The sequence below is a fragment of the Sinocyclocheilus grahami genome, unplaced genomic scaffold (genome assembly GCF_001515645.1).
Source record: "Sinocyclocheilus grahami isolate Dianchi unplaced genomic scaffold, SAMN03320097.WGS_v1.1 scaffold61.1, whole genome shotgun sequence".
NCBI lineage: Eukaryota > Metazoa > Chordata > Actinopteri > Cypriniformes > Cyprinidae > Sinocyclocheilus > Sinocyclocheilus grahami.
In genome coordinates, this window is record NW_015505240.1 from 15,173 (window position 1) to 39,758 (window position 24,586).

The following is a 24,586-nucleotide window of genomic DNA, read 5'->3' on the forward strand; positions in this document are numbered from 1 at the left end:
TTACCCTTGCTGGACCTGTTTTGTCCCATGTCTCAAGAATGACTGGTTTACTTTATAAATTACATGCTTTTATGTTGTGTTTTAATAAAATATAATTATATTTTTTAAACACTGTTTGAGAAAACAATGGAGTTTTAACATTGAAAAGGACATTTTGATGGTTGTATATAAATCACTTATTGAATCTTTTCTTACTTTTAATATTGTATCCTGGTTTAACTCTCTTTCTGTTAAAAGCAACTTTTAAAGATTATACAAAAGTTTACAAAACGGGTTCCCTTTCTATTAAATAAATGACTACGTTAAGTAAAGCCCATCATATAACAAAAGCAAATCCCTGATCATATCAGACTGTGATTAAAAATACAGCAGGCGGTTTGTTGTGAAGTTGGGTGTGTCAGGCGGTGTAAGCCACGCCCTCTGAATGTCACTCATTTGACTCAACAGGTTTAAATGAGTCTTGTTTCTCACACAGAGGGCGTCACGCGGTCAGCGAAGTCAAGTCAATGCAAGATGAACGCAACGCTCTGAAGTGACCAGGGATGGTTTATTTGGAAGACTCGAAGGATACATTTCTGTAGCGTTTCCTAAGTTTCAGGTCCTTAGGAACTTTCTTCAATATCCGTGACTGTCATTTAAATCGCCATCATGGGTGATGTGATTTCTACCAACCTGGACGAAGGCAAGCGGGAGATGATTACAGGTAAAACGCGTTTGTATTACTTTTAAAAGGGGATAAAGTCATTTTCTGTACAACAAAGCTACCGTACTTTAAACGCGGATGGTTTCGAGTAAAAATATGGTTTTAGGCAACGTGGACAGAACAGCCAGAATTCTGTAAGAGATTTTTAGCATACACATGTTAAGTTGCCAAAGAAACTTGGACGCGTTCGCGCGCTCAAACACAAAAGCGTAATGAGACCGAACGCAGTCGAGACGCGTTTTTCACTCAGTCATCATTTACTCGGGCTGTCAGTTCATAACTTTCTTCCTAACTACTTTTACGCTCCACGGAAGGAATAAAGACATTCATACAGGTTTGTACAAGTAGGCTACATGAGGTTGAGTAAATCATGACAATTTTATTTGACACGGCGTCCTAAAAAACGCGACGCAACACAGACGCTCGCATGTGGTCACTAACCAACGATTAAAAGTAACGTAACTCGGACTGAACCCAAGAACGCGTCGCGTTTAAACGCCCCCTAAAGCCTCAATTGTACACATGCAGGTTTAAATAACCTTTTGAGGCAAAATAGAGTAATATTGGTCTTAAAAACATTTTTTGATATTGTTAATCCTGTTGTGAATTGATGTTATACCATTCTTTAAACGTTTCTTAGGTGTAAAGCCAACTCTATTCCGTTTTATTTAAATCATGAATAGTATCCTCAGTATCTTTTAATAGTAGTTTAGTCTACAAATTATATTTTCTGCTATAAGATAGTAAAATTTGAAAAATGTCCTTCCATTTTGTGCCCATGAAGCTTAAGAATTTTGGCTGTATTATGGTTCCTTTAGTTGGTTTGGAGAACTGGTTATATCCTCTACCTGTAAAGACACCCTTTCCATAACCATATATCATTTCTTCTCCAAAGCATGATGGGTAATAATCACATTCCTTTAAAGAAATACGCTTTTGTCATTAAAGAGCTTTATTATTTGAGGTGTGGAATACAACATTTGCTTTTGTTTATCAAGGCTTTTCCTGGAAACTTCAGGAACATTTCATAGTTATCCGGTGCTACCAAACTGACACGTGGGAAATGAGATGTTACCGGTCCATAATTTGTGACGTCTGTAGTGGTTGTGTTTTGGAGCTGCGTCTCATCTTTTTCTATCATTTGTCCCTCATGCCAATAATAGAAGCTATCTCTGGATGAAAACCGACTTGATAAATATAGCCTAAGTGTTCTTTTAGAACAGTTTTCAGTTGTAGAAAACTGTTGAAAAACCAGTTTGAGTGAAACGCATTGTGAGATCATTTCCAAAAAGTTATTATGGGAAAACAAAAGCTCTTTTGGCCATGACTGGAAATGTTGGATCACTGTAACCACACACGTACTCTAAGAACAAGTCAGGACTAGCGAAGAAGCATCATTGTGTGTGTTTGAAGTACCAGTCTGGATCTTTCACTGATGATAGGCTTGAGTCACTTGATGAGTTGGCACTTCGTGAAAAGATGGTCTTGTTCTGAGCTCATTTCGGAGATGAATGCAGGTGGATCTCATGAAGACGCATGTGATGTTGTCATAAAGAGTCGATCTGCTGACTCAGCCCTTTTGAAATTCCACCATTTAGAAATGAACTGTGGGAAGATGTTTAGTCTTCAGAGGAGAACGCCGCCCTCATAGACTCTCTATTTATGAAGCCTGGAGCAGTTATGAAGATGTTTGTGGTAGATGGACATGAGGTTGAAGGGAGGTTTGAATGCAAGAAATTCCTCTAGGGATCTCTAGACCTCCCTCGTGAACTATTTGACTAATAGGGCTGGATGTTTTCTGAGAGAGTGAGAGCAAGAATGAACATGTCTTGGAGTAATGGGGAGGATCTTCTCAAGGTGTCCTCATTAGGGTTGTGACAGTGAGGAAATTTTCCCACTGGCTAATCGACGTGTGACAACACCGGTAATACCGGTATCACCGCGGGGGCGTTTCCCCTCTTCCTCGCTTTCCTTCGCTTTTAAATGTGCGGCGTGCACATTTTACTTTCACTTTCAAATAGCGCCAATTCGGAGTAAAGCAATTGTTCGTTTGAATTTTCCCCCTTTTCTTAGCTTTCCTTCGCTTTTAAATAGCTTAAAAGTGCCGTGCACATTTTACTTTCACTTTCGAATTAGCGGCAGTTAGGCGTCAGTTGCTTGAATGCAACAACAAAATACAACGTCAAACTCACTTTAGCATATATATATATATAAAACATAGAACTTTTATTAACAAAACAAATAAAATACACCATGCTATAGGGCAGGCTATGCCTAATATAAAATATCAAATAACTTGCATAAAGTTTACATGTACAAAACTGGAAACAAGTAAACGTGTATAATATATAACCAAATAAATAAGAAACGTAGAATGTTTTAGCAAAATGAGTAGGAAAGCTTGGAGGCATGGCATACACCTTGATGTCAAATAAAATAAATAAATGACACAAAGTTTAAACAAAGTAAAAATCAGCAAACAATGTGGAACCAATTAAATAAGAAACAAATGTTTAAAAACACCTTCCAAAATCACCTTAGATAAACGGCAAAAGTCAACAGGCTTTTCAAAATCCAAAATACTGCCAAACAGGTGCTTTTGCATTTCGTTTCGAAACTAAATCATCCGCGATCGTCTTGTCTGTCTCACCCCACTCTTCTTGTCAGTCAGCTCGACTCACTCTCCTCACTGGAGAAATGAAATCTGATCTGTGATGAAACTATCGTTCAACTGCATTGAGCAGCCGCGTTCAGTTTTTAATTGTAGTGTCTGTTTTTTTTTGCTGAACTAAATTATTTTTATTACTATAAAAAAATCAAAAAGACGGTGGGGGTCTGTGACGCGGTGGGCAAGTGACGTAACCGGTGTCGTGGCTTAACAACGGTATCACCGTCAGCACCATCTATTGCGGCAAGCCTAGTCCTCATGCTCTCAGACTTTTGTTTAATCAGTCTCCCCCTTGTCTTTCCCTCCCTTCTTTAATTTCATAGACGGTGAAGGGTTCATCTGCTGACTGTGCATGCGGGAGGGAATGTTTGGCAGCTTTTGGTCTTTATGGTCTCTATGGTCAATGGATAGATAGCTTTGACTTGTGGAAGTCAACTTTTTTTTAAACTTGTCACTAAGGAACCATAATCTTACTGGCAGTTACATTTTTGTTGAAATTGCAAGAATAACTTATGGCAGTGTTGGTAGCATCAGTAAATGTTTTATATTATATTGTTTTTTATTAAAAGTGCCTGAATTATGATATGACTCTTGGTGTGTCTTTTCTAAAAATACAGTTATTATTTATACAATATTGCAAATGTTCTTTATAAAAAAACCTGTTCCACCTGTGCTGACTGAACGTCTAGAAACACTTTCTGCAAATATACATGTGAATTAATACAGTGGAATAGTCAACACTGAGCCAAAGCAAACTGAGTCTACAAGTTATTCTAGTTTAATACAACAATAGTGAGTCTGCTAGAGAATGGTCTGCCCTCACAGACACACCGGCTGCTGCATTCATGCAAATACAACAACATGCTTTTCATGTTCAAATGTCCTGTAACAAGAAGCTTCTAATCTAATGGAGTGCTTGAGAAATGAGGTGTAAGTGAAGAGATTCCTTCCTGTGGAGACCTACACTAAATTGGAATACCCAGAAGGCCATGTGTACTAAGAGTGCTGTACTGTAACTTCAGTTGAAATCAGATGTGGCCCTTCTTCCTTTTCCGTTCCTGTCAGGTTGTTCTTTCCTGTTTTTATGGAAGCATCTCCTTTCACATACATTCAAACACGTGCCAATATTCACCAGCATGCAAACTCTAAGGCTCTTGTCATGCCAAGGATATTGTTTGCAGTAAAACTAGACCAAAATGCTTTGAATATGACATTCAAATGTGATCACCTCCGATCATACGTCATTTTTTTTTTTCCATTTATTGGCCTATTTATATAAGCAAATTCTTCTTAATATCACCACCTACTTTCCATAAAGCTTCGATAAGCCTGCAGGCTCCGGCCTTTTAATTTTTAATGTTTATTTTGATACTGTGTTTGTGTGTTTCCACACTTGACTGTTTTTGCAACAGTTTCTTTTTATCAAGAATTCCCATTGATTGTTGACCACCTTTTGTGTTGTAGCGCTATTGAATTTCAGGATCAGCATTTTCAAAGATAAGATATATAACTGATACAACTGTTACAATACATAGTTATTATTTCTCAAATTATTTTATTAACTTATTTAAATTACTGTTTACTAAAAGATTGTGCATTTGTTAATAATTTTTTACATTTATTTTATAATAACATTTTATTAGTAGTACTGTATTAGACTAAAGCATGCAGACTATATTTAAAAAAAAATTGCAGCATTTTGAGGTTTAATAATCGCACATGACCATATCATGATTTCCATTGGAACTTTCAAACCCACACATGCAGACGTAGGTTTATGATGTGCGGTTGACAGTGGACTCTCACTTGTTGTATTTCACAATCTCCATTTATTGGCCTATTTATATAAGCAAATTCTTCTTAATATCACCACCTACTTTCCATAAAGCTTCGATAAGTCTGCAGGCTCCGGCCTTTTAATTTTTAATGTTTATTTTGATACTGTGTTTGTGTGTTTCCACACTTGACTGTTTTTGCAACAGTTTCTTTTTATCAAGAATTCCCATTGATTGTTGACCACCTTTTGTGTTGTAGCGCTATTGAATTTCAGGATCAGCATTTTCAAAGATAAGATATATAACTGATACAACTGTTACAATACATAGTTATTATTTCTCAAATTATTTTATTAACTTATTTAAATTACTGTTTACTAAAAGATTGTGCATTTGTTAATAATTTTTTACATTTATTTTATAATAACATTTTATTAGTAGTACTGTATTAGACTAAAGCATGCAGACTATATTTAAAAAAAATTGCAGCATTTTGAGGTTTAATAATCGCACATGACCATATCATGATTTCCATTGGAACTTTCAAACCCACACATGCAGACGTAGGTTTATGATGTGCGGTTGACAGTGGACTCTCACTTGTTGTATTTCACAATCTAGTTCTAGTCAACAAAATCTTGGATCAAGTTACAGCTCTGTTTTGTTTGGTGCTGTAGGTTTTTCTCTGTGTTTGCATGTTTGTTGTTATCTTGCGTAATTGCTATTGGGAACAATTCTCAACTAAAACTAACTGAACAGGTTTATAATATTTCGTGATAGTGATTAAATGTTTATACTGCCATTTGACCTAAAGTGTTTATACTGCCATTTGACCTAAAGTAACCTCTAAATGCAACTTTCAATTTGCAGTGTACTCTGCAGTTGTAAAATAATCATTACATTCCTGTGCTGTGGTCCTTCATTAAACCTAACATTCCTGTATCTCTGTTCCAACTTAGCCCGCACCAGCACTGTGATGGCAGAGTTTGGGAGGTTTTATGAGCAGCAGTATGCCGTGGCTTTGTTCAACAGTGTGCGCTACGAGATCGAAGGAGGAGGGAATACCCAGACACAACTGCTACACAGAAAGGTAAACCCCCCCAGATAGTTAAAGAATGGAAAAATAATGTGAAAGAATATTGGCCACACCAGGTTAAAATGAGATCAGAAGTAAAGCCTTCTTGCTTCAGTTTTTCCTCATTATTGTTATTATAATTTTTTTTTTTGGCTCTGCTGTACTGTTTATCTCAGTTTGAAGGCTCTCTGTGCTTTTCGGCATGAAGTTGGCGAAGAGGAAGTGGTGCAGATTTCACACGAGTTAAATAATTGTAACGCAGGCCTGAATAGCCAAGAATGGAAAAATAATGTGAAAGAATATTGGCCACACCAGGTTAAAATGAGATCAGAAGTAAAGCCTTCTTGCTTCAGTTTTTCCTCATTATTGTTATTATTATTATTTTTTTTGGCTCTGCTGTACTGTTTCTCTCAGTTTGAAGGCTCTCTGTGCTTTTCGGCATGAAGTTGGCGAAGAGGAAGTGGTGCAGATTTCACACGAGTTAAATAATTGTAACGCAGGCCTGAATAGCAAATACACACACAAAAGCACACGAAGACTTCAGACGCCATTACATCGACTGAAGAATCAAAGGATCTTGGGTAGACCTTGCTTAATAATGCAATTTCCACCAAAATTATGCTGGTGCTGGTGCTAGCCCATGTTTCCACCGAGTCTAAGGATGGTGTAACCGACAGTATAACTTGCCCACAAATAAAGCATTATTGTACTTGTTTACTTGTTTGTAAAAAAAAAAAGTAATGCAACTGCCAAAAGCAGTTATAACACATACAATTCATAGCAATCAATTCATATAATTAATATCAGTTGAAGTGGCTGGAGCTGCTGTCCAATGCATGGGAACTTAGCATCCATCAACTGAATGTGCATCGCTCAGAGCGTTCCCAGTTTAGAAGACTTTGATTATAATGGGAATGATCTGCTTAGTTTTGCCAGGCTAAGTTGTTGTTGTTTTGAAAACTTTACTTGTTATGGATGTTATCCCACCCTCCTGGCCTCTGATATTCTTCTGGGTTGAGACAAGCAGGTCTCGGGAGCTGAAACCTTTTCTGCAGTGTAAAAAATCTGTCAAATAGTTCCAGGTCAGACACCAGCACGTTGTTAGCGGCAATGGTTTGATTGCATTAGGTTTGAAAGATGTTCTGTGTCCCCCGGTTATCTTGGTTATCTCATCTAATGCATAGAGAGTTAAAAACTCATCAGGCTTTAATTGTTAACATTTTACTTTCTTATTGGTCTCCAAACTCTCCTGGCCTCCCCAATTAGCAATTGTCCATGAAGTCATTTGATCTCTCTACTCAACACAGAAATCTAGACCGTGGCCAAGAAAAATGCTTGTGAACTCATTTTTAAAGTACCTCCGTAGTTATGAGCCAGGACAGCTGGACTTGAAAAATATCTGTCTGCATTTATTTGTATTTAGTTTCAAAGATTAACCGTGTTCAAAGGCATGCGCATCCACCAGTGGTAAATTCAGCATCCATTAGCAGAAAGCAGTGGTTTTGAATGTAGACATAACACAAGCTTGAATGTCTTTTATGAACCAGTTGCTCCACCCATTTCTTATTTTAGGCTGAAGCGCTCAGATCCATGTTATATAAACGCATCTCGAGCTGGCCTTTTGTTATTCTAGACTGTTAGGAGTGTTTCACGTTGGTCTTCTAAACATCATTCATAGTTTTTTTTTTTTTTTTTGTCTTGTTTTATTTTTCATTCATTTAAATGTTTGTTCTCACCACAGGACCCTCTGAAGAACAAGTCCATCTTCTCTGGAAGTCTGTTTCAGTATCTGGAAGAGAGCAAAAAATGGAGGAGCCGCTTTTTGTATGTGGGCGACTCCTACAACATCAGCTTGTATGAGAGCAAAGCGGTAAGTGTAAACCACTGAGCATGGGGTTTTTTGTTTTGTTTTGTTTTTTATGCTTTCACCACAAACACGCCCGGCTGAGATGATTAAATGTAAACAAAAGAAAAATGATCTGAACGTTAATCTTGCATTACTGAACCTAACTGAAATCTAAAGTGAAACCACTGAGCATGGGGTTTTTTGTGTTTTGTTTTTTATGCTTTCACCACAAACACGCCCGGCTGAGATAATTAAATGTAAACAAAAGAAAAATGATCTGAACGTTAATCTTGCATTACTGAACCTAACTGAAATCTAAAGTGTTCTGCTGATAGTGGACATGTTTTTCATTTCCTCAACTGCAGAGTGATTCTGAGCTGTGCGTTTTCCTCTACAGGCACATGATCGAGGTCTCCACTCCAAAGGGGTCATTAACTGTGCCGGGTACAGAGCCCTGACCTCTATGGAGGAATACCTGGGACTTCTCAACAATAGCCTGGGTGGTGAGAAATGAATTAATACAATAAATAAATAAATAAATAAATGGATGCAAAAGTGGCATCGTCAGAAAATCCTACTGGAATCCTGAAAGATCCTAACTGAAATGTAGCACAATATTATTTTAATAAAGTCCAAGTATGAACACGTTGACTTCTCAACAATAGCCTGGGTGGTGAGAAATGAATTAATACAATAAATAAATAAATGGATGCAAAAGTGGCATCGTCAGAAAATCCTACTGGAATCCTGAAAGATCCTAACTGAAATGTAGCACAATATTATTTTAATAAAGTCCAAGTATGAACACGTTATATCTATTAGGAATAAAAAATAAATGAATAATAATTTAATAATATTATAATAATTTTTAAAATTTCAGTTTATGTAATTGGTTATTTATATTTATTTTATTTATGAGTTTTTATTTGATCTCCTGATATAATTTTCAATTTATTTTATTTTTTGTCTAGAATACAGGATAAATGTAGGATGAGTTCTCTGAACACTCTGAATACAGTGGTATATTGCCTATTCAGTCTAAACAGTATAATTTGTAATCATGTTCTTGTATTGTCATCTGTTGTTATAGATACAAAGGCCAAATCAGCCAGCGCCCCGTTTCTGAAATATTTTTAAAATTTCAGTTTATGTAATTGGTTATTTATATTTATTTTATTTATAAGAGTTTTTATTTGATCTCCTGATATAATTTTCAATTTATTTTATTTTTTGTCTAGAATACAGGATAAATGTAGGATGAGTTCTCTGAACACTCTGAATACAGTGGTATATTGCCTATTCAGTCTAAACGGTATAATTTGTAATCATGTTCTTGTATTGTCATCTGTTGTTATAGATACAAAGGCCAAATCAGCCAGCGCCCCGTTTCTGAAATGCCCCACACAGTTTCCCCTCATCCTGTGGCATCCATACGCCCGCCATCACTATTTCTGCGTCATGACGGAGAAAGAACAGAAGAAGTGGCATGCTGTCTTCCAGGACTGTGTGAGACACAGCAACAACGGTGAGTCCCGGTCAAGCATTTGTACTGTTTTTAGATTGACACTACATTTGTTTCTCTGTAAGTGTATCTGCTTTGCTGAGTTTAAAAAGACCTGGCTTATCTACTTCATTTATATCACAATCGCAGGAAACAGTAGCTCACATGTTAATTTGTTGATTTGTGTGTGCAAAAGATGCACACTGCCATGAGGAAGTTGCTGTAGTTTTTTTTTTACGTAAAGCCGTTGGAGGAGTAGATTTTGCCTTGTCTGCTACTTTCCTGTGATGCAAAATATCATTAAAATGGAACTCCATTCCAGAACATTTGCTGCGTAATCGTTTCTTTCTGATTTGTGTCACAATGAGAGATGAATGAACGGAGAGATTCGACCTGCGAGATTAGTCTTTCCTCCCCATAACTCAAACATTGTCTAAAGAGCATTCTCTGCATGCCTTTGTAAAAATTCATAGTATTGCATTACCTTTAACTCCACCCTCACAAATCACCTGTCTTCTGGCTTATTATTTCAAATCACACAGCAGGGTGTGTGTCTATGCCTGTGTTTGTGAGGGGGGAAAAGTGTTTGTCATAGCTTGAAATGTCGAATGCTTTTGAAATGACTTTAAGGTGTGGAGGATGTTCCTTTTGCAATTTAACTGATGTTAAATATCCCATGCAAGAACAGAGACCTTTTAATGCTCTTTGCTGATGACATATAATTTTTAATTCCTCATTAGAATGCATTGATATTGTCTTCTAGGAATTTCTACATAGAAATCCAATTCCAAAATGATTTAATCAAGTCAAATTTAATAGTAGGTACTATTTTGTTTTACTGTTCAAGTTTTTTTTTTGAAGAATTTATATAAAATAATAATAAATATATACATTATTCACAGTAAAGACATTTGTAATCTTACAAAAGAAATCTTTTTCAAATAAATGCTGTTCTTTTAAACATTCTATGCATTAAAGAATCCTGAGAAAATGGTTTCTACAAAAATATTAAGCAGCACAGCCGTTTTAAACCTTGATGACAATAAGAAATGTTTAGAGTATCAAATAAGTATATTAGAATGATTTCTGAAGTATCAAATGATACTGAAAACTTGAGTAATGGATACAAAAAATTCAGCTTTGCCATCAGAGGAATAAATTGTTTTAAAATATATTTTATTACAATAGAACAAAAGATATTTAACATTGTAATAATATTTCACAATATTACGGTTTTTACTGTGCTTTTGATCAAATAAATACAGCCTTAGTGAGCATAAGAGACTTATTTGAATGGTGCAAATCAATGAAATAAGATTATTAAAAAATAATTACTACATTTGCTTATAAAGTTAAGAGTTAAAAGAGTGTCTTAAGAATGTGGCACTATAGACGTTGACCAACTAATAAAAGGAGGTATTGTATTTATTGGCCGATATAAGCATTGCACAACTTGCAGAGCAGCATAGCGCCAACATGTTGACTGCTAACTGAACATCCTCTGACCATGTCAACACCTTCCCATAATGCCTTGGGGCACTCTCATTTAGGCTTGTCAAGGCATGACCGCAAATTACTAGTTTTGTGGATCACAAATGATAATGACATAAGGTTTCAAGACCAGATCCCTTACAATTTATGCAGATATATAACATCAAATACCTCTTGTAATCTCACTGGGAAGTGATGAGAAGTAGCTAAATATGATTTAGAGGTGTGTCTAATAAACCGTAAAGCTATATCACTCACGGCCTTCCTTTGGGGAAACCCAGACCTCTCTGCTCTCCACAGTCAAAGATTGAACTTTTAAAGGTGGGACCTTCAAGTCACTCATTAGCCAGGGGCTGCATGCAGTGACCGTCCTGCTGATTTACCTGCAGAAACTAAACTATACACGCCATTTGACTAACATATTGTGGCATTTTTTTTATATTTTCTGGAGAAAATATGTTGGACTGGGCTTGATTTTATCCATTGGGAATTAAAAAGTAGGGTTTTGAAGACTAAAGTTTAACCTTGAACATCTTTTTTTCCAAATGGTTCTGCTTCCTTTAATTAAAGTGAAGTGATGTGTGACCCATACTCGGAATTTGTGCTCTGCATTTCACCCATCCAAGTGCACACGTACAGCAGTGAGTAGTGAACACACGCACCCGGAGCAGTGGGCAGCCATATTACTGCAACGCCCGGGGAGCAGTTGGGGTTCGGTGCCTTGCTCAAGGGTCAGAAGAAGGGTCTCAGTCGTGGTATTGAGGGTGGAAGAGAGTGCTGGTCATTCACTTCCCCCACCAACAATTCCTGCCGGACCTGAGACTCGAACCCGCAACCTTTGGGTTACAAGTCCAACTCTCTAACCATTAGCTTCTAACATGCACAAGCGCAAACACAAGCTTAAATAGCGGTTTCATTGTTGCTGTATATTAACCAATCATCTTGTGACATCAAGAAAAACAAAAGCAGAGGTGAATCAAGTACATTTTGATGAAAGATTATTAAGCCATTATTTTCTTTTAAATAACTTGGACTATAATTCATGCACAATAAGATGAGTGATGTGCTATAGTTAGGGTAAAAGAAGAAGGGTTGTTCCTCAGCCCTTTTCACATATTGATTTAAAATTAACATGTAACGGGACTTCATCCCAGATCAATATGTACAGCAAACATTGTGAGATCTTTAGTTTGCCTCCAGGCTTTTTAAGATCCTAAAGGTGAGATATGGTGCCTGACTTGGTAACAGCCCAAAACAAAGTCACAAGTGCTAGAAGTTACATAGGGAATATTATTTGCCTTTGAGGCAGCAGGGAATGGCGCTGCAAAATCCATGAGACCTGCCTGAAGCCGAGGGCTGAGAAGACATGAGGTAGTTGCTCCAGATACATGGGACCGCAGCTCTGTGTTTTGGCTAGAGGGTTACCAGAGGGCAGAGAAGATCAACCACATGCAAAGCTGTGGTATTACAGCAGGTGCTCAAAGTGCTTGAGTTTTATTGCATTAGAAAGAAATCAAGATGAATTATACACAAAGTTCTTTCACAGAGCTAAGATGAAGCAAATTACAGATACACACTGTTAAGCTATTTGAATTTGAACTAAGGCCGTATATATGAACTCGATGCATGTTTTAATTGATCTGTTAGCCTTCTGGAATGGGACTAAACCAATAGAGAGATTCAAACATTGTTCGAAATTTGAAAAATGAAAAAAATGATCTCTATGAAATGATCAATCACCATTTTTGTTCATTTAGTAATTGTATTAGTCATTGTTCTGACAGCCTGTGGTGATGGTTAGTCATTTGTTTTGTTGCAGTCGTACCAGTCTCATTGGCAACTTGGACAGTTGGTAATCAATCACATCATCACACCCATTATGACATCATAGTGTGCAGACCATTGGCAGAAAGAAAACAAACAGGTTTTAAAACTGAATTAGAGGTGAAAGACTGTTTCATATATGGAATCATAGACACTGCAATACACAACCAAACACAACACTTTGAATTCAGCTGAAATGTAATAACAGCCCAGTGGGTTCACGCCCACATGTGAACCTGCAGAGCAGTGACTTATGCGATGCCAGTGTTTGTTTTTTGTTTTTTTTCTTTTTCTTTATGTATCTCAAATGTGTGTTAAATGAACCATGCATTTATTTTATTTTTAATCACCCCAACCCCACCTTTCCATTCTAAGAAATGTATTGTATTTCTTTTGTAATTATGACAAACCTTTTTTCAAACTTGTGTACAAATATTAAATTAACTGATTAATTTTGTGATTTAAAATATAAAAATAATAAAATCACTATAAAAATAATAGTTGTTACTATAATAGTTAAGGCGGGAAAAATAAATAAATAAAATCAGAAAAAATTTAAAAAAATAAAATTAGCACATTGATCTTTTTTTTTTTTTAAACAATTGAATTCAAACTAGTTTATGAACAATTTATTAATTTAAATGGGTCTTGGTGTATAAATGTGGGCAGTCACGTTAATCACAATCTGCTTAGTTTTAATTGCTTCGTTTTTTTTGTTTTTTTTTATTTACTGGGGTGGAAGTTTTACGTTCTAACAGTAATATGTTTTCATAGTGCGCTGAATTTTTTTTTCATTGAAATTAAAAAGATTTTGAAAATTTGATTTACACATTATGTGGCCCTTTTAACCTAAAGGGAAACATTGTATTGATGTACATTCACTTGTTTTTGTTTATACTAAAACTGGACATGCAAAAAAAGGTGAATATTAATAATATAAATATAATTAGTATGTACTTGGTAATAATTAGTAAGTTAGTCCATGGTGGGGTTTATCTTTGCTTGCTCTAGAAATATCTTTCCTTCAGATTTGGAAAGAAATGTCATTTTAAAAAGCTAAAATGTTTTCCTTGGTTCTCATTATTAATTCAGAGATGAGATGTTTTTTCTTGAAACTCGTCTAGTTCTTGTGCTTTTAGCCCAAATGGGAAATGCTCCAGTGAACGGAACGATAACGGTAAGAGTGCACATGTGGTGACAAAGGAACCCTGGGAACCAGCCGTCCCTGGAGTCTTGGCTAACCACTGTGCAGCCCCATGCCAGAGGCAACCCACACTAAACTCCACCATATGTATTATTTTTGCTCAAGACTCTTACATTGAGTTTCTCAGGCCTGCCATTTTGTCGCTGTTTTTATTTATTTTTTTATTCACCTGACACTAAACACACGCACAAACAGTGAGCCACATTCAAATTAGCTTTTGATGTAAGCTGTCTCTAGTTTGTTAGGACTGCTGGTGGTATTACTGGTAAACGTGTTTCAAGGACAAGGGGGTTTAATACTGATTTGAGGTTATTGCATTTTATTGAGCACAGAACTCTAGGGACTTTCTCCAAGCAGACTGCTGACAAACGCATCTAGTGTTTTCTCATGGGGCTCATGCCAAGAAAAGCTAGTTATTTTCTACTTTCCTCCATTCTGTGTGTCTCTCTGTCTCGGCCCCCTTCTCTCTCTCTCTCTCTCTCTCTCTCTCTCTCTCGGAAAATGGATGTTGAGTGGATTTCCTGTTCCTGACAGACTGTTACACACTCCATCCCTCCATCTCTGCTGACTTCCTGTCTTTGTGTCGGCCAATCTGAAACTTACTGCAGCACGCAGATATACACACTCCCCATCAGCAGCTCCTGTCTTGTGAGTGTTTGTGCAGCTTGCCATTGCTCTCGTCCATCTGTGTTTGTCTTTCCTTGCCCATATGTGTAACTTTATGGTTCACTCTCACTTCCTGCTGCCAACAGGAAAGCAATTCTAAAAGGTTATCTTTGTCCCAAAAGACTCGAATCTCCCCCAAATAACATATTTCAGATTGACTTTTAGTAGCGACGAGAGTGTCACTGTTTGATCATCATCTACATGGTAAATTTGAATTCTTTCATCACCTCTAATGTGCAGCTTTTATGCAAACAGTCCTACATCGAGCACATTATCCATATTCACTACAGTGCTATATAATTATATCTCATTTAAGTGTTTTTCCAAGAAGTTTGGTCTTGTGGATTCTCTGTTTGAGTGGTGGTAGCTGTAGTTTCCATCCACAGACTCTTAGTGAATGTGAAGATGAGGTCTTTTTAGTGCAGGTCCTTTTCTTGAGCACAACTTATTAAAATCCATTCCTTTTCCTTGCTGGAAAAACCAGGCCCTGCCAGCTTTACGTGATTTATAGCTGGTCCAAGTTGGTCTACCAGTCGTCACCAGCTTGGACCAAAAAATCAAAAGATGGTTAGGATTATTCAGACTGCTACTTAATTGTCAAAACCTCTTGAGGCCAACCGAACTAAACTGTCTAAATTAATATTGTTAGTGCAAATTTTAGATGGTTTTAGATTCTATTTTATATTTTTACATTAACAATGCAATCAATATTATATTTATTAAAGCCAAGTATGAATCTCATGAAGTTAGTGTTTTTAAGCATTTTACATTTATTCCAAAATAATGAATCAAGGCAGTAACAATTTAAACAATATATATTTTTTTAATGAACTTATGTTCAGCTATTCTTTTTAATAGTTAAATATTTTAGAATTTTTCGGATCATCAGTCATCAAAGCTCAGTAAATATTGGTCACAGACTCGGAGATTTACTTTAAATTTCACCAAGCTTTAATACTTTTATATGTAAATTGCCCATTATGGCTGGCTAACCTCCATGAGCTTCATATTGTCATTCATTAAGTGGACCAAATATTTGAATAAGTGTTTAATGTGGGCGGTCATATCTTAATGTGCAAATATTTGTGATATCATACGAATTAATCTTTCTGAATGACCCATTTCTCCCTCCCAAACTAATTTAAATGCATAACCACACCAAATACAATATTTTAGTTCTTTGAGCCTATTTCTAAAAGACTGGCTATTTTAAAGCTTTATCTTGATAAATCAGACTGATCACTCCGTATTTAAGCTCTCTACTGTGCTGGAGCAGCACAAACCCTCAATGTCTAAACCGCAGAGCAGAGAGACAGCTGAGAATGTGCCATTAGAGGGCTGAGTTATGGTCAGGTCTGTGTGGTTTATCCTGCCGTCTCATTTTAGTCATAATGTGCTAGAAATAACCTTTTAGTTTCTAATAGATTAAGGAATGTCCATCTCGCTCGCTTTCTCATGTACACACACAGATTTGAAAAAATGCAAACGGGCAATCATTAAAATGTATTGGGTGCTTGTTGCCCTTACACCTCACGCTCTCATGCACGCGCGCGCACGCACGCGCACACACACACACACACATAACCATGCAGTGCCCGTAAAGGGGACCCTTAATGGAAAATAGTGTTTTCTTTTTATCAATGACATAAAATTTGGAGTATCAAAGTATGTCAAGTATTAAAGGGGTCATATGACATTGTTAAAAAGAACATTATTTTGTGTATTGAGTGAAATGAAATGTTTATGCGGTTTAAGTTTCAAAAAACTTATTTTCCACATACTGTACATTTATTGTTTCTCCTTTCACAATGAAACACACAGCGTCTCCACGACATGGCGGCGGCAACAACACTACAGCGAGAATCAAAGTTATGCCGCCTTTCTTTGCGTGAACATTTGGGCGTCGTTATGCAAATCTTTCCACACAGTGACGTAGACATGTGGGGGCATGTTTAAACGAGGAGTTTTTGGAGGGTGTGGACGAGTCTTAACTTTTATAAAGAATATCTCTTTGGGTTTGAGACTTTAGTCTTTGCAACTTTAGGGATCTTATCTATTCACGAACCGCTTGTAACACTCCAAAGAGAAATGAAAATTGAAATGGCATCATATGACCCCTTTAAATGTTTGGTTCTCATATACTAATTTACAGTAATTTAAGCAAATATATATATATTTTTTTTAATATTAAAAGCGTTTTTCCGCTGCATGTGATGTTAGGTGTCAGTTGATCTGGATTTAAAGTGAGCATTGTTTTTGTTTTGTTTTTTGTAATACAAATAATTATCTGTATCAGTGCATCCCTACATAAAATGGTTAATTTTGCACTTAAATTTTTGTCAGTTTGTCACTGAAAGCTATCAAAAGGTGATTGAATTAAGTTATTAAATGCCATTGAATATCTTCACCTCTACTATAGGGTTCTCATATACTAATTTACAGTAATTTAAGCAAATATATATATTTTTTTTTTTTATATTAAAAGCGTTTTTCCGCTGCATGTGATGTTAGGTGTCAGTTGATCTGGATTTAAAGTGAGCATTGTTTTTTTTTTTTTTGGTAATACAAATAATTATCTGTATCAGTGCATCCCTACATAAAATGGTTAATTTTGCACTTAAATTTTTGTAGTCTGTCACCCCGCCTTCTTAAAAGTCCTGTGTTGATGAATGTAGCAAATGGACAATGCAGTGCACACGTTTGAGCAGTTGGTCCATCAGAGTCTAGACGGCCACAGCACGGAGGATCTCTGCAAGACCATCCAGCGCTGTCAGGACCGTGTACTCAAAGTAAGTGCATTAGTTGGGTCTTCAATCTGCCCTGCAAAGCTGAAATGGGTTTCATTACACAGCTCCTGGATCTTTGTTATATTAGAGAATTTTTAAAGACTTCATTTTAATTCTGTTTGTTTGTGACCTGCAGAAATATGACTATGACAGCAGCACAGTGAGAAAGAAGTTCTTCAGGGAGGCTTTGCTTCAAATTATTATACCGTACATGCTGAAACAGCTCTCCCCTTCGTGTTCACCGGTTGGTACAAGGAGTCAGCCTTTCTCAGTGACGTTGTTTTATTGTTTTTTTCCATTGTTTTTATGCTAATAGGTCATTTTTCCTACTGTTAGTCTTTTAATATTTCTCATATGTTAATGGGGCTCAGGCCAAAAATGGCACCAAAAGAGATAAAATGACCCAGATATTAAAAATGTGTGAAGTTAATTTTGCACTTAAATTTTTGTCAGTTTGTCACTGAAAGCTATCAAAAGGTGATTGAATTAAGTTATTAAATGCCATTGAATATCTTCACCTCTAGCCTATAGCTTTGAAATCCCTTTTATTTTGTGTACATTCAAGTCTGGTGCGTCACTGTTAGTCACAAGATGCCACTTAGTGTGCATTAATTAGTTTTAAACTTTGTTTTTATCAAATGAGAGAAGACAAATGTATTTTCTGTGGTAATCAACGGCATCAGAAGATTTACCTTTTATAGCTTAGGTTGTATGAAACCAGGAATATTCCTTCAAAAGCACACATGCAGAAATTGTTTGTTTTGGGCTTTAAATGCTGGTGGTTGTTTTTGTTTTTTTTGCTTCCTTCCAGAACACACCCAGGAAATGTTTCTTATGAATGAGCTTTTTGTGTGTTTGCATGTGTATAAAGCCAATTCATTTAACCAGGGAAAAGTACTACGAGTTGTATATAAAGAAGGTATTGACGTTGTGCGTGTGTGAGAGGCATGGCCATTCCTCTTCATTCCGCCCTCAGCAGTTTTACAGGGCGTCACGGTCAGCCTGGATGTGACGCCACACTGGAAACCGCTGCGTGGGCTGTTATTACTGCTGGGTGTGGGACGTTTGTTTTTTGTTTTTCTGTCAGGGGGTCTGCATGGTGTTCCTTGCCCACCTGGCCCCTGCGTTGCTATGGACACTGGGCAAGGGTAGGGGTGATCGGTTCTCTACTATTTACTGTTGGATGAAACTGTCAGAAGCTCATGGATTTAAGAGGAACTTGAACTCAACTGCGCTCACCCAAACATCTTTAAATTAACTTCTTCATATAGTTATTGATACCAGTTTGTTCAGCCAAGCCTATAGCAGTCATTTGAGTTCAATTAGCAATTCCTCACGTAAATTAGTGTGACCTAGAGGTGCTTGATTGTATGTGCATGGTGTGGCCGGATGCATTACAGGTGACCTGCTAATAAACCCCAAACAAATGTGTCCGTCATTGTCAGGTCAGTGAACCTGTTATGTTTGTGGTGTGTTATGATAAATCAATTGTCCCATCCCTAAAAACACATGAAAAGAGCGGACTTGTTCATGCAGACACGTTTCTCACCATCAAAGGTTGTTTCTGTTTTGGCTGGCACTGCAGTGAACATGAACAAAGCAGCCATCTGTGATGGGTGTCTATGTTGTGGATTTGAACGATAAAGCATTGTGCTTCAGGAATTGATAGTTTGACATTGTACAGTCAGCAGTCTGTGATGGTGTAGATACTGAAGATATGCATGCAAAACCACTGAGCTGCTGGCATGAAGTTAATGATGCGCTCGAAGCGGTCTTATCAGTTTCTTAAGCACTATTCAAATTCTGCCATCATTATCCGGTACTTCCAGTTGCTGTGTAACCATTAGCTTTTTCCATCTACATCTGTGTGCTTGTGTGTCTAGATTCTTGCTAACCTGGTGATGGAGACTTTGCACCCTGAACTGAAAAATCTGATCGTACCTCGGCTGAAAGGAAAACTACAACAGAGACAGAGGGACTGGATGCTGGTTGGTTCTCATATGTAAATTCTGAAGCTGTAAAAAGAATCGAAAAGAGACCTTATTGAAATACTTTTGTCACTGGATTAAGGAGTTAATTTATACTTGTAGGTGTATATCTGCTGCAGTTTCTTTGAGGTTTGTTTTTCCCTGTCAGATCTCAGATGCAGTATACAGACAGGTGCTGTCACAGACAAAGACTCAACACGAAGCTCTGGCTCAAGTATGTGAGGTGGAGCGCCCCCGTCTGGACTCTGCTCTACGCACAGATATGGACCAAATCATCACGTCCAAAGAGCACGTTTCAGCAAAGATCCGTGGTAAGAGAAGATCCAAGCAACCTTCTCTGTGGAGATTACTAATGTTCCCTCTAGCATCTGTCATACATGGCCACACACAACTGATGTTGCTTTAAAAAAACTCTCTCAAAATAGCAAGAGCAACACATTGCCTGATTCATGACAATTAAGATCTTAAGATGCTATTATTGTTTTTAGAGAGTAGTGCTTAATCATCAGTCTTTTTATTGTGTTCTGATGATTTAGTATTACTGATTCTACACCGATTATGACTTCATTTAATCCACAGATTATGGCACAATTTATTTTAATTGTCTTATCCTATTCATAGCTGTTCTATTTCAGTCTCACATTCTTCCACACGATCCCTCTTTCATTGGAATTCAGTCTCGCTCAACATAGTTTGGCTTTAATTTAAAAAACTCAGACCATCCTGCCATGATGTAGGTTTGGCAAAAGTACTACATTTTTCCCATATCACTTTTCAAATAACATTAGCAAAATGATCTTGATGGCATGTTTTTGAGTATTTGTACAATTCTCTAAATTACTTTAGAGTCCATCTGTGTGTTTGTGATGGCTCCTTTATTTTTACTGAATAATAGTGGTTGTTTTGACACATAGACAGGTGCTTTCCTACAATCACTTGTTCACAGATACCAGGGCCCATTATGTGGCCTAGAGTCATTGTGATCACATGTGCTCTGAATATTTTACATAAATTTAAAGCTTCAGTTTTCATGAAATCACATGCAAGTAAACCACAACACATGAGTTTAACGTGAAATATGGACTAATATTTGTCTAATCCTCTTCTTGAAGCATTGGTTTTACCCTGCATTGAACAGCTTGTGAGAAGCAAGGTTCAGCCCTACATCCATTCTATCCTGGAGGCCCTCATGGAGCCCACCAGCAGAGGCTTCTCTGAAGTGAGGGATATCCTCTTCAGTGAGCTGGTGGAGGTCAGCAAGAACACAATGAACGATAGCAGCAGGGAAAAACTGGGAGAGGTGAGGCAGGACTTTGATTAACAATGTTAGCAGAGCCTTTTTAAACCAGTAGTTAATTCAAAAACCTCTCTCCATACTCATTCCTAGCATATGGACAAGATTTCCATGTTGGCCTTCCATCCGGTGAAGATGCAGAGTTGTTATGAGAAGATGGAGGCGCTGAATCTTGAAGGCCTCCAGCAGAGATGTGACGTGTCCAGTCCCTCTGTGTTCATCCAGAGAGCTCAGATCCTCATGAGACAGGTGTTTTTCCAAATATTCATTTTTAAATATTCCATTTGGATATCTAAAACTTCTTGAAGTCTTGCAGAACTTGGTACTAGCACTTGAAATTGATTTGATATTAATCATTCCATAGCCTTAATTTTTCTGGTGCCTACCAACAAAATAAAAAACAAGCATTTTCATTGATTAAGCACTGAGGCCAAGAGCATGAATCAATGAGAAAAATGGCTAAAGAATATTAAAGAGAAAGCAATTTATTGTTAAAGTGCGCTGCCCAGGGGTAATACCTGTTATTGCAGCTATATTGGCAATTGAGACTCCTACTGATAGCTATCTAGCTATCCATCTATGCAGAAAATGTTCATACGGAGTAATTTTACTATGTGGCATGTAATTCCAAAATAGCCTTTGTCCTATAGAAATATAGAATTTTTCAAATAAACCATCAAAGTTGATGACCGTCTGTCACCCCGCCTTCTTAAAAGTCCTGTGTTGATGAATGTAGCAAATGGACAATGCAGTGCACACGTTTGAGCAGTTGGTCCATCAGAGTCTAGACGGCCACAGCGCGGAGGATCTCTGCAAGACCATCCAGCGCTGTCAGGACCGTGTACTCAAAGTAAGTGCATTAGTTGGGTCTTCAATCTGCCCTGCAAAGCTGAAATGGGTTTCATTACACAGTTCCTGGATCTTTGTTATATTAGAGAATTTTTAAAGACTTCATTTTAATTCTGTTTGTTTGTGACCTGCAGAAATATGACCATGACAGCAGCACAGTGAGAAAGAAGTTCTTCAGGGAGGCTTTGCTTCAAATTATTATACCGTACATGCTGAAACAGCTCTCCCCTTCGTGTTCACCGGTTGGTACAAGGAATCAGCCTTTCTCAGTGACGTTGTTTTATTGTTTTTTTCATTGTTTTTATGCTAATAGGTCATTTTTCCTACTGTTAGTCTTTTAATATTTCTCATATGTTAATGGGGCTCAGGCCAAAAATGGCACCAAAAGAGATAAAATGACCCAGATATTAAAAATGTGTGAACACGCATATATTATTTATGACTGTGTAATTTATTAATTTATTATTAAAATGTTAATAAAAAAAAAAAAAAAAAATAAAAAAATATATATATACATAATATATATATATATATATATATATATATATATATATTATTTGTAACCAGATAATTAATTCCATATGATTTGTTGATCTTTTACAGTTCATTTATAGATGCAGCCTAATTATTGATCATGTATTTTAAATGATAAATATACATATTTTACAGAAAATTAGAAAACATGGTGTGTTTTGGTGTTATATGGGGGGAAAAAAACTTTTTGTCTTTGAAATCTAGGATCTGCCCAAGTTCAAGGAGCTCATCTTTGAGGACTTCTCTAGATTCATACTAGTAGAGAACATCTTTGAGGAAGCTGTCCTGCAGTCAGTCAGCAAGGACATCATGATGGGTGAGTGTCTGCAGCCCCTTCAGCACAATATAGCACAGCCTCCATACCTTACTTCTTAAAAATAGAGTTGCAATGTTTTCCACTCATTCCTTTTAATTTTGCAGCTGTGAAGGAAGCTGCGGTCCAGAGAAGGCACAACCTGTACAGAGACAGCATGGTCCTGACCAACAGTGACCTCAACCTGCACCTTCTGGGAGAGGACACCATCGACTGGGCTGGCCAGTTCGGAGGAGTAAAAGGAGAGAAGCAAGGTGGCGAAATGGCCAACAGGAAACGCAAACAGATCGTCTCCATGATCCACCTGGACGGGATACCTCTGCCATACGAGTCCTGCCAGGAAATACCAGGAGTGGACTGCATCCCAGAGGAGTACGAAGGGCAGGCAGGACAAGATCTTGAATCCAAAAAGCCTGTGAACCCAGTACAGCACGTACCTATCGAGAAAGAGCCAGGTTCTCCTGACGGCGTCAATGAGATCCGAGACCTCATAAACCCAGTGCTGGAAGTTGTCGAAAAAGACAGCTCACAGTTGACCAATGGGATGTTGTCTTTGGAAGAGGGCGATGAGGTGAAGCACATCACAACAGTAACAGATATGGTGCCAAGGGAGTCACCAAAAAAGGTTGACAGAGAATCCACACAGATTGAACGGTCTTTAGAAGAGCAGCAGTGCGTATCCGCCATTGAAAGTGCCATTCAACAGATCGAGATCGCCATCCAGGAAGACCCCGGCGATCACCTGAGCGAATGCGCCATTGACTCTGATGGGGAATTCGCTCAAACCTCTATCAACTCCAGCCCTCTTCATCACGATGACAGTGGGTTTCAGTCTCCAGCCAATGAGAATGTAGAAGAAGTGGAGCCTCAGCCTGACACGGGGGACGAGGTGGTGGACACGGAGCAGGTTATGTTAACTCTGGTGGAGGGAGTGAAAACTAGCATTGATTTAGACGCCAAAGCCCCTTGTGATGCTTCAGAAAAGAAATCGGAAATTGAAACCACAGCAGATAGATGTCTGCTTTGAGTGAGATATAAAACATATTTTATAAACTGAAAGTGTTTGCCGAGACACTTTTGTTTGCTTTCCATCTTCAACACTTTATGGTTGATATTTCAGCCAATTCGTTGTTTGTTTTATTTTATTTTTAATTTGTTTTATTTTCTGTTCTTGCATTTTGTGGATGTTTATCGAGGAGAAATTTGTGTGCATATATTCTCATACAGTATATACACAGATTTATGACCTTATGTGCCTTTTTTTTATGTAATTCATGACTCCCACACTAATTATTATGTGGCAGAGGTTTCATAAACTAACTGTCATTAACTTGGACAGTTCCATTTCATAGGGGCCATCTGAAACTTTAGTCTTTTTTGCCTTCCGTTAATTGTGGAACATATTCAAAAACTAATTGTACATGTATAAATTCAGCGTAGTTAAGCACTTAAACAATAACTCTGCAAATGCATTCAAATAAATTAAAGCTGGCTTTTTAATGCTTGTAGACACTTCTTTGTGGTTTAAAAATATTTTTCTATAGAATGCAGACATGCTGTGACCCAGATTCACATCCTCCACCTGTACATGTGTGTTATGGAGGATGGAAACGTCATTACCCATTTGCAGATAGAGCTCCGATCTTCTAGGCAAAGGATTGAAGTAGGTGTAGAAAAATCCTCAGTCAGCTCACATCTTAGTTCAGTAACTTTGTGGAAACCATAGAGGAAAAATTTGGGGAGCTTAACTCATGATGTGTGAATGTGAGGAATTCTGAGGTGTCGTTCAGGACGGGTGGGCAAAGGTTTGCTCTGGCATGTAGCTGTGGGAATTTTTTATTTTTTTTTGCTAGGATCACAAAAGTTAATCATTACTGGACATGTTTTCTGCTCATTTATTGAAGCTAAGCAACATATTGTAGCTCCACAGATATTTCACTGGTTATTTTCTGTTATTTATTTTAAGTGTTGTGATTTTATTTTCTGCATTTTCTGTTCCTTTTGTAAGGCAGCAATGGAGAAATAAATGACATTATTTTGAAATGTGTATGTTGTGCAAATTCGAGATG

The 24,586-nt window shown here is 37.3% G+C and overlaps 2 protein-coding genes across 2 annotated transcripts; both read left to right on the top strand.

The window, feature by feature from the left end:
* Positions 1-468: 468 nt before the first annotated feature.
* On the top strand, positions 469-24,560 carry LOC107584609 (niban-like protein 1). The gene is made up of 16 exons (XM_016271320.1): positions 469-703; positions 6,106-6,236; positions 7,963-8,091; positions 8,465-8,570; positions 9,425-9,592; positions 14,008-14,060; positions 17,429-17,542; positions 17,676-17,783; positions 19,423-19,527; positions 19,676-19,838; positions 20,640-20,827; positions 20,915-21,070; positions 21,558-21,671; positions 21,805-21,912; positions 22,409-22,520; positions 22,625-24,560. The coding sequence occupies exons 1-16, from the start codon at positions 649-651 to the stop codon at positions 23,542-23,544; spliced, it is 2,730 nt and encodes a 909-aa protein (XP_016126806.1). The 5' UTR covers positions 469-648; the 3' UTR covers positions 23,545-24,560.
* LOC107584520 (niban-like protein 1) lies at positions 17,424-17,940 on the top strand. Its single transcript, XM_016271153.1, has 2 exons — positions 17,424-17,542; positions 17,676-17,940. Exons 1-2 carry the CDS (start codon positions 17,432-17,434, stop codon positions 17,850-17,852), a joined length of 288 nt encoding a protein of 95 aa, XP_016126639.1. The 5' UTR covers positions 17,424-17,431; the 3' UTR covers positions 17,853-17,940.
* Positions 24,561-24,586: the final 26 nt, after the last annotated feature.

Excerpts from the sequence above, each read along its gene's own strand:
- LOC107584609 (XM_016271320.1), top strand. The coding sequence starts at position 649 with ATGGGTGATGTGATTTCTACCAACCTGGACGAAGGCAAGCGGGAGATG. Across the intron at positions 8,571-9,424 it reads TCTCAACAATAGCCTGGGTG|ATACAAAGGCCAAATCAGCC; the intron begins GTGAGAAATGAA and ends CTGTTGTTATAG. Across the intron at positions 21,071-21,557 it reads CTCAGATCCTCATGAGACAG|CAAATGGACAATGCAGTGCA; the intron begins GTGTTTTTCCAA and ends TGATGAATGTAG.
- LOC107584520 (XM_016271153.1), top strand. The coding sequence starts at position 17,432 with ATGGACAATGCAGTGCACACGTTTGAGCAGTTGGTCCATCAGAGTCTA. Across the intron at positions 17,543-17,675 it reads GTCAGGACCGTGTACTCAAA|AAATATGACTATGACAGCAG; the intron begins GTAAGTGCATTA and ends TGTGACCTGCAG.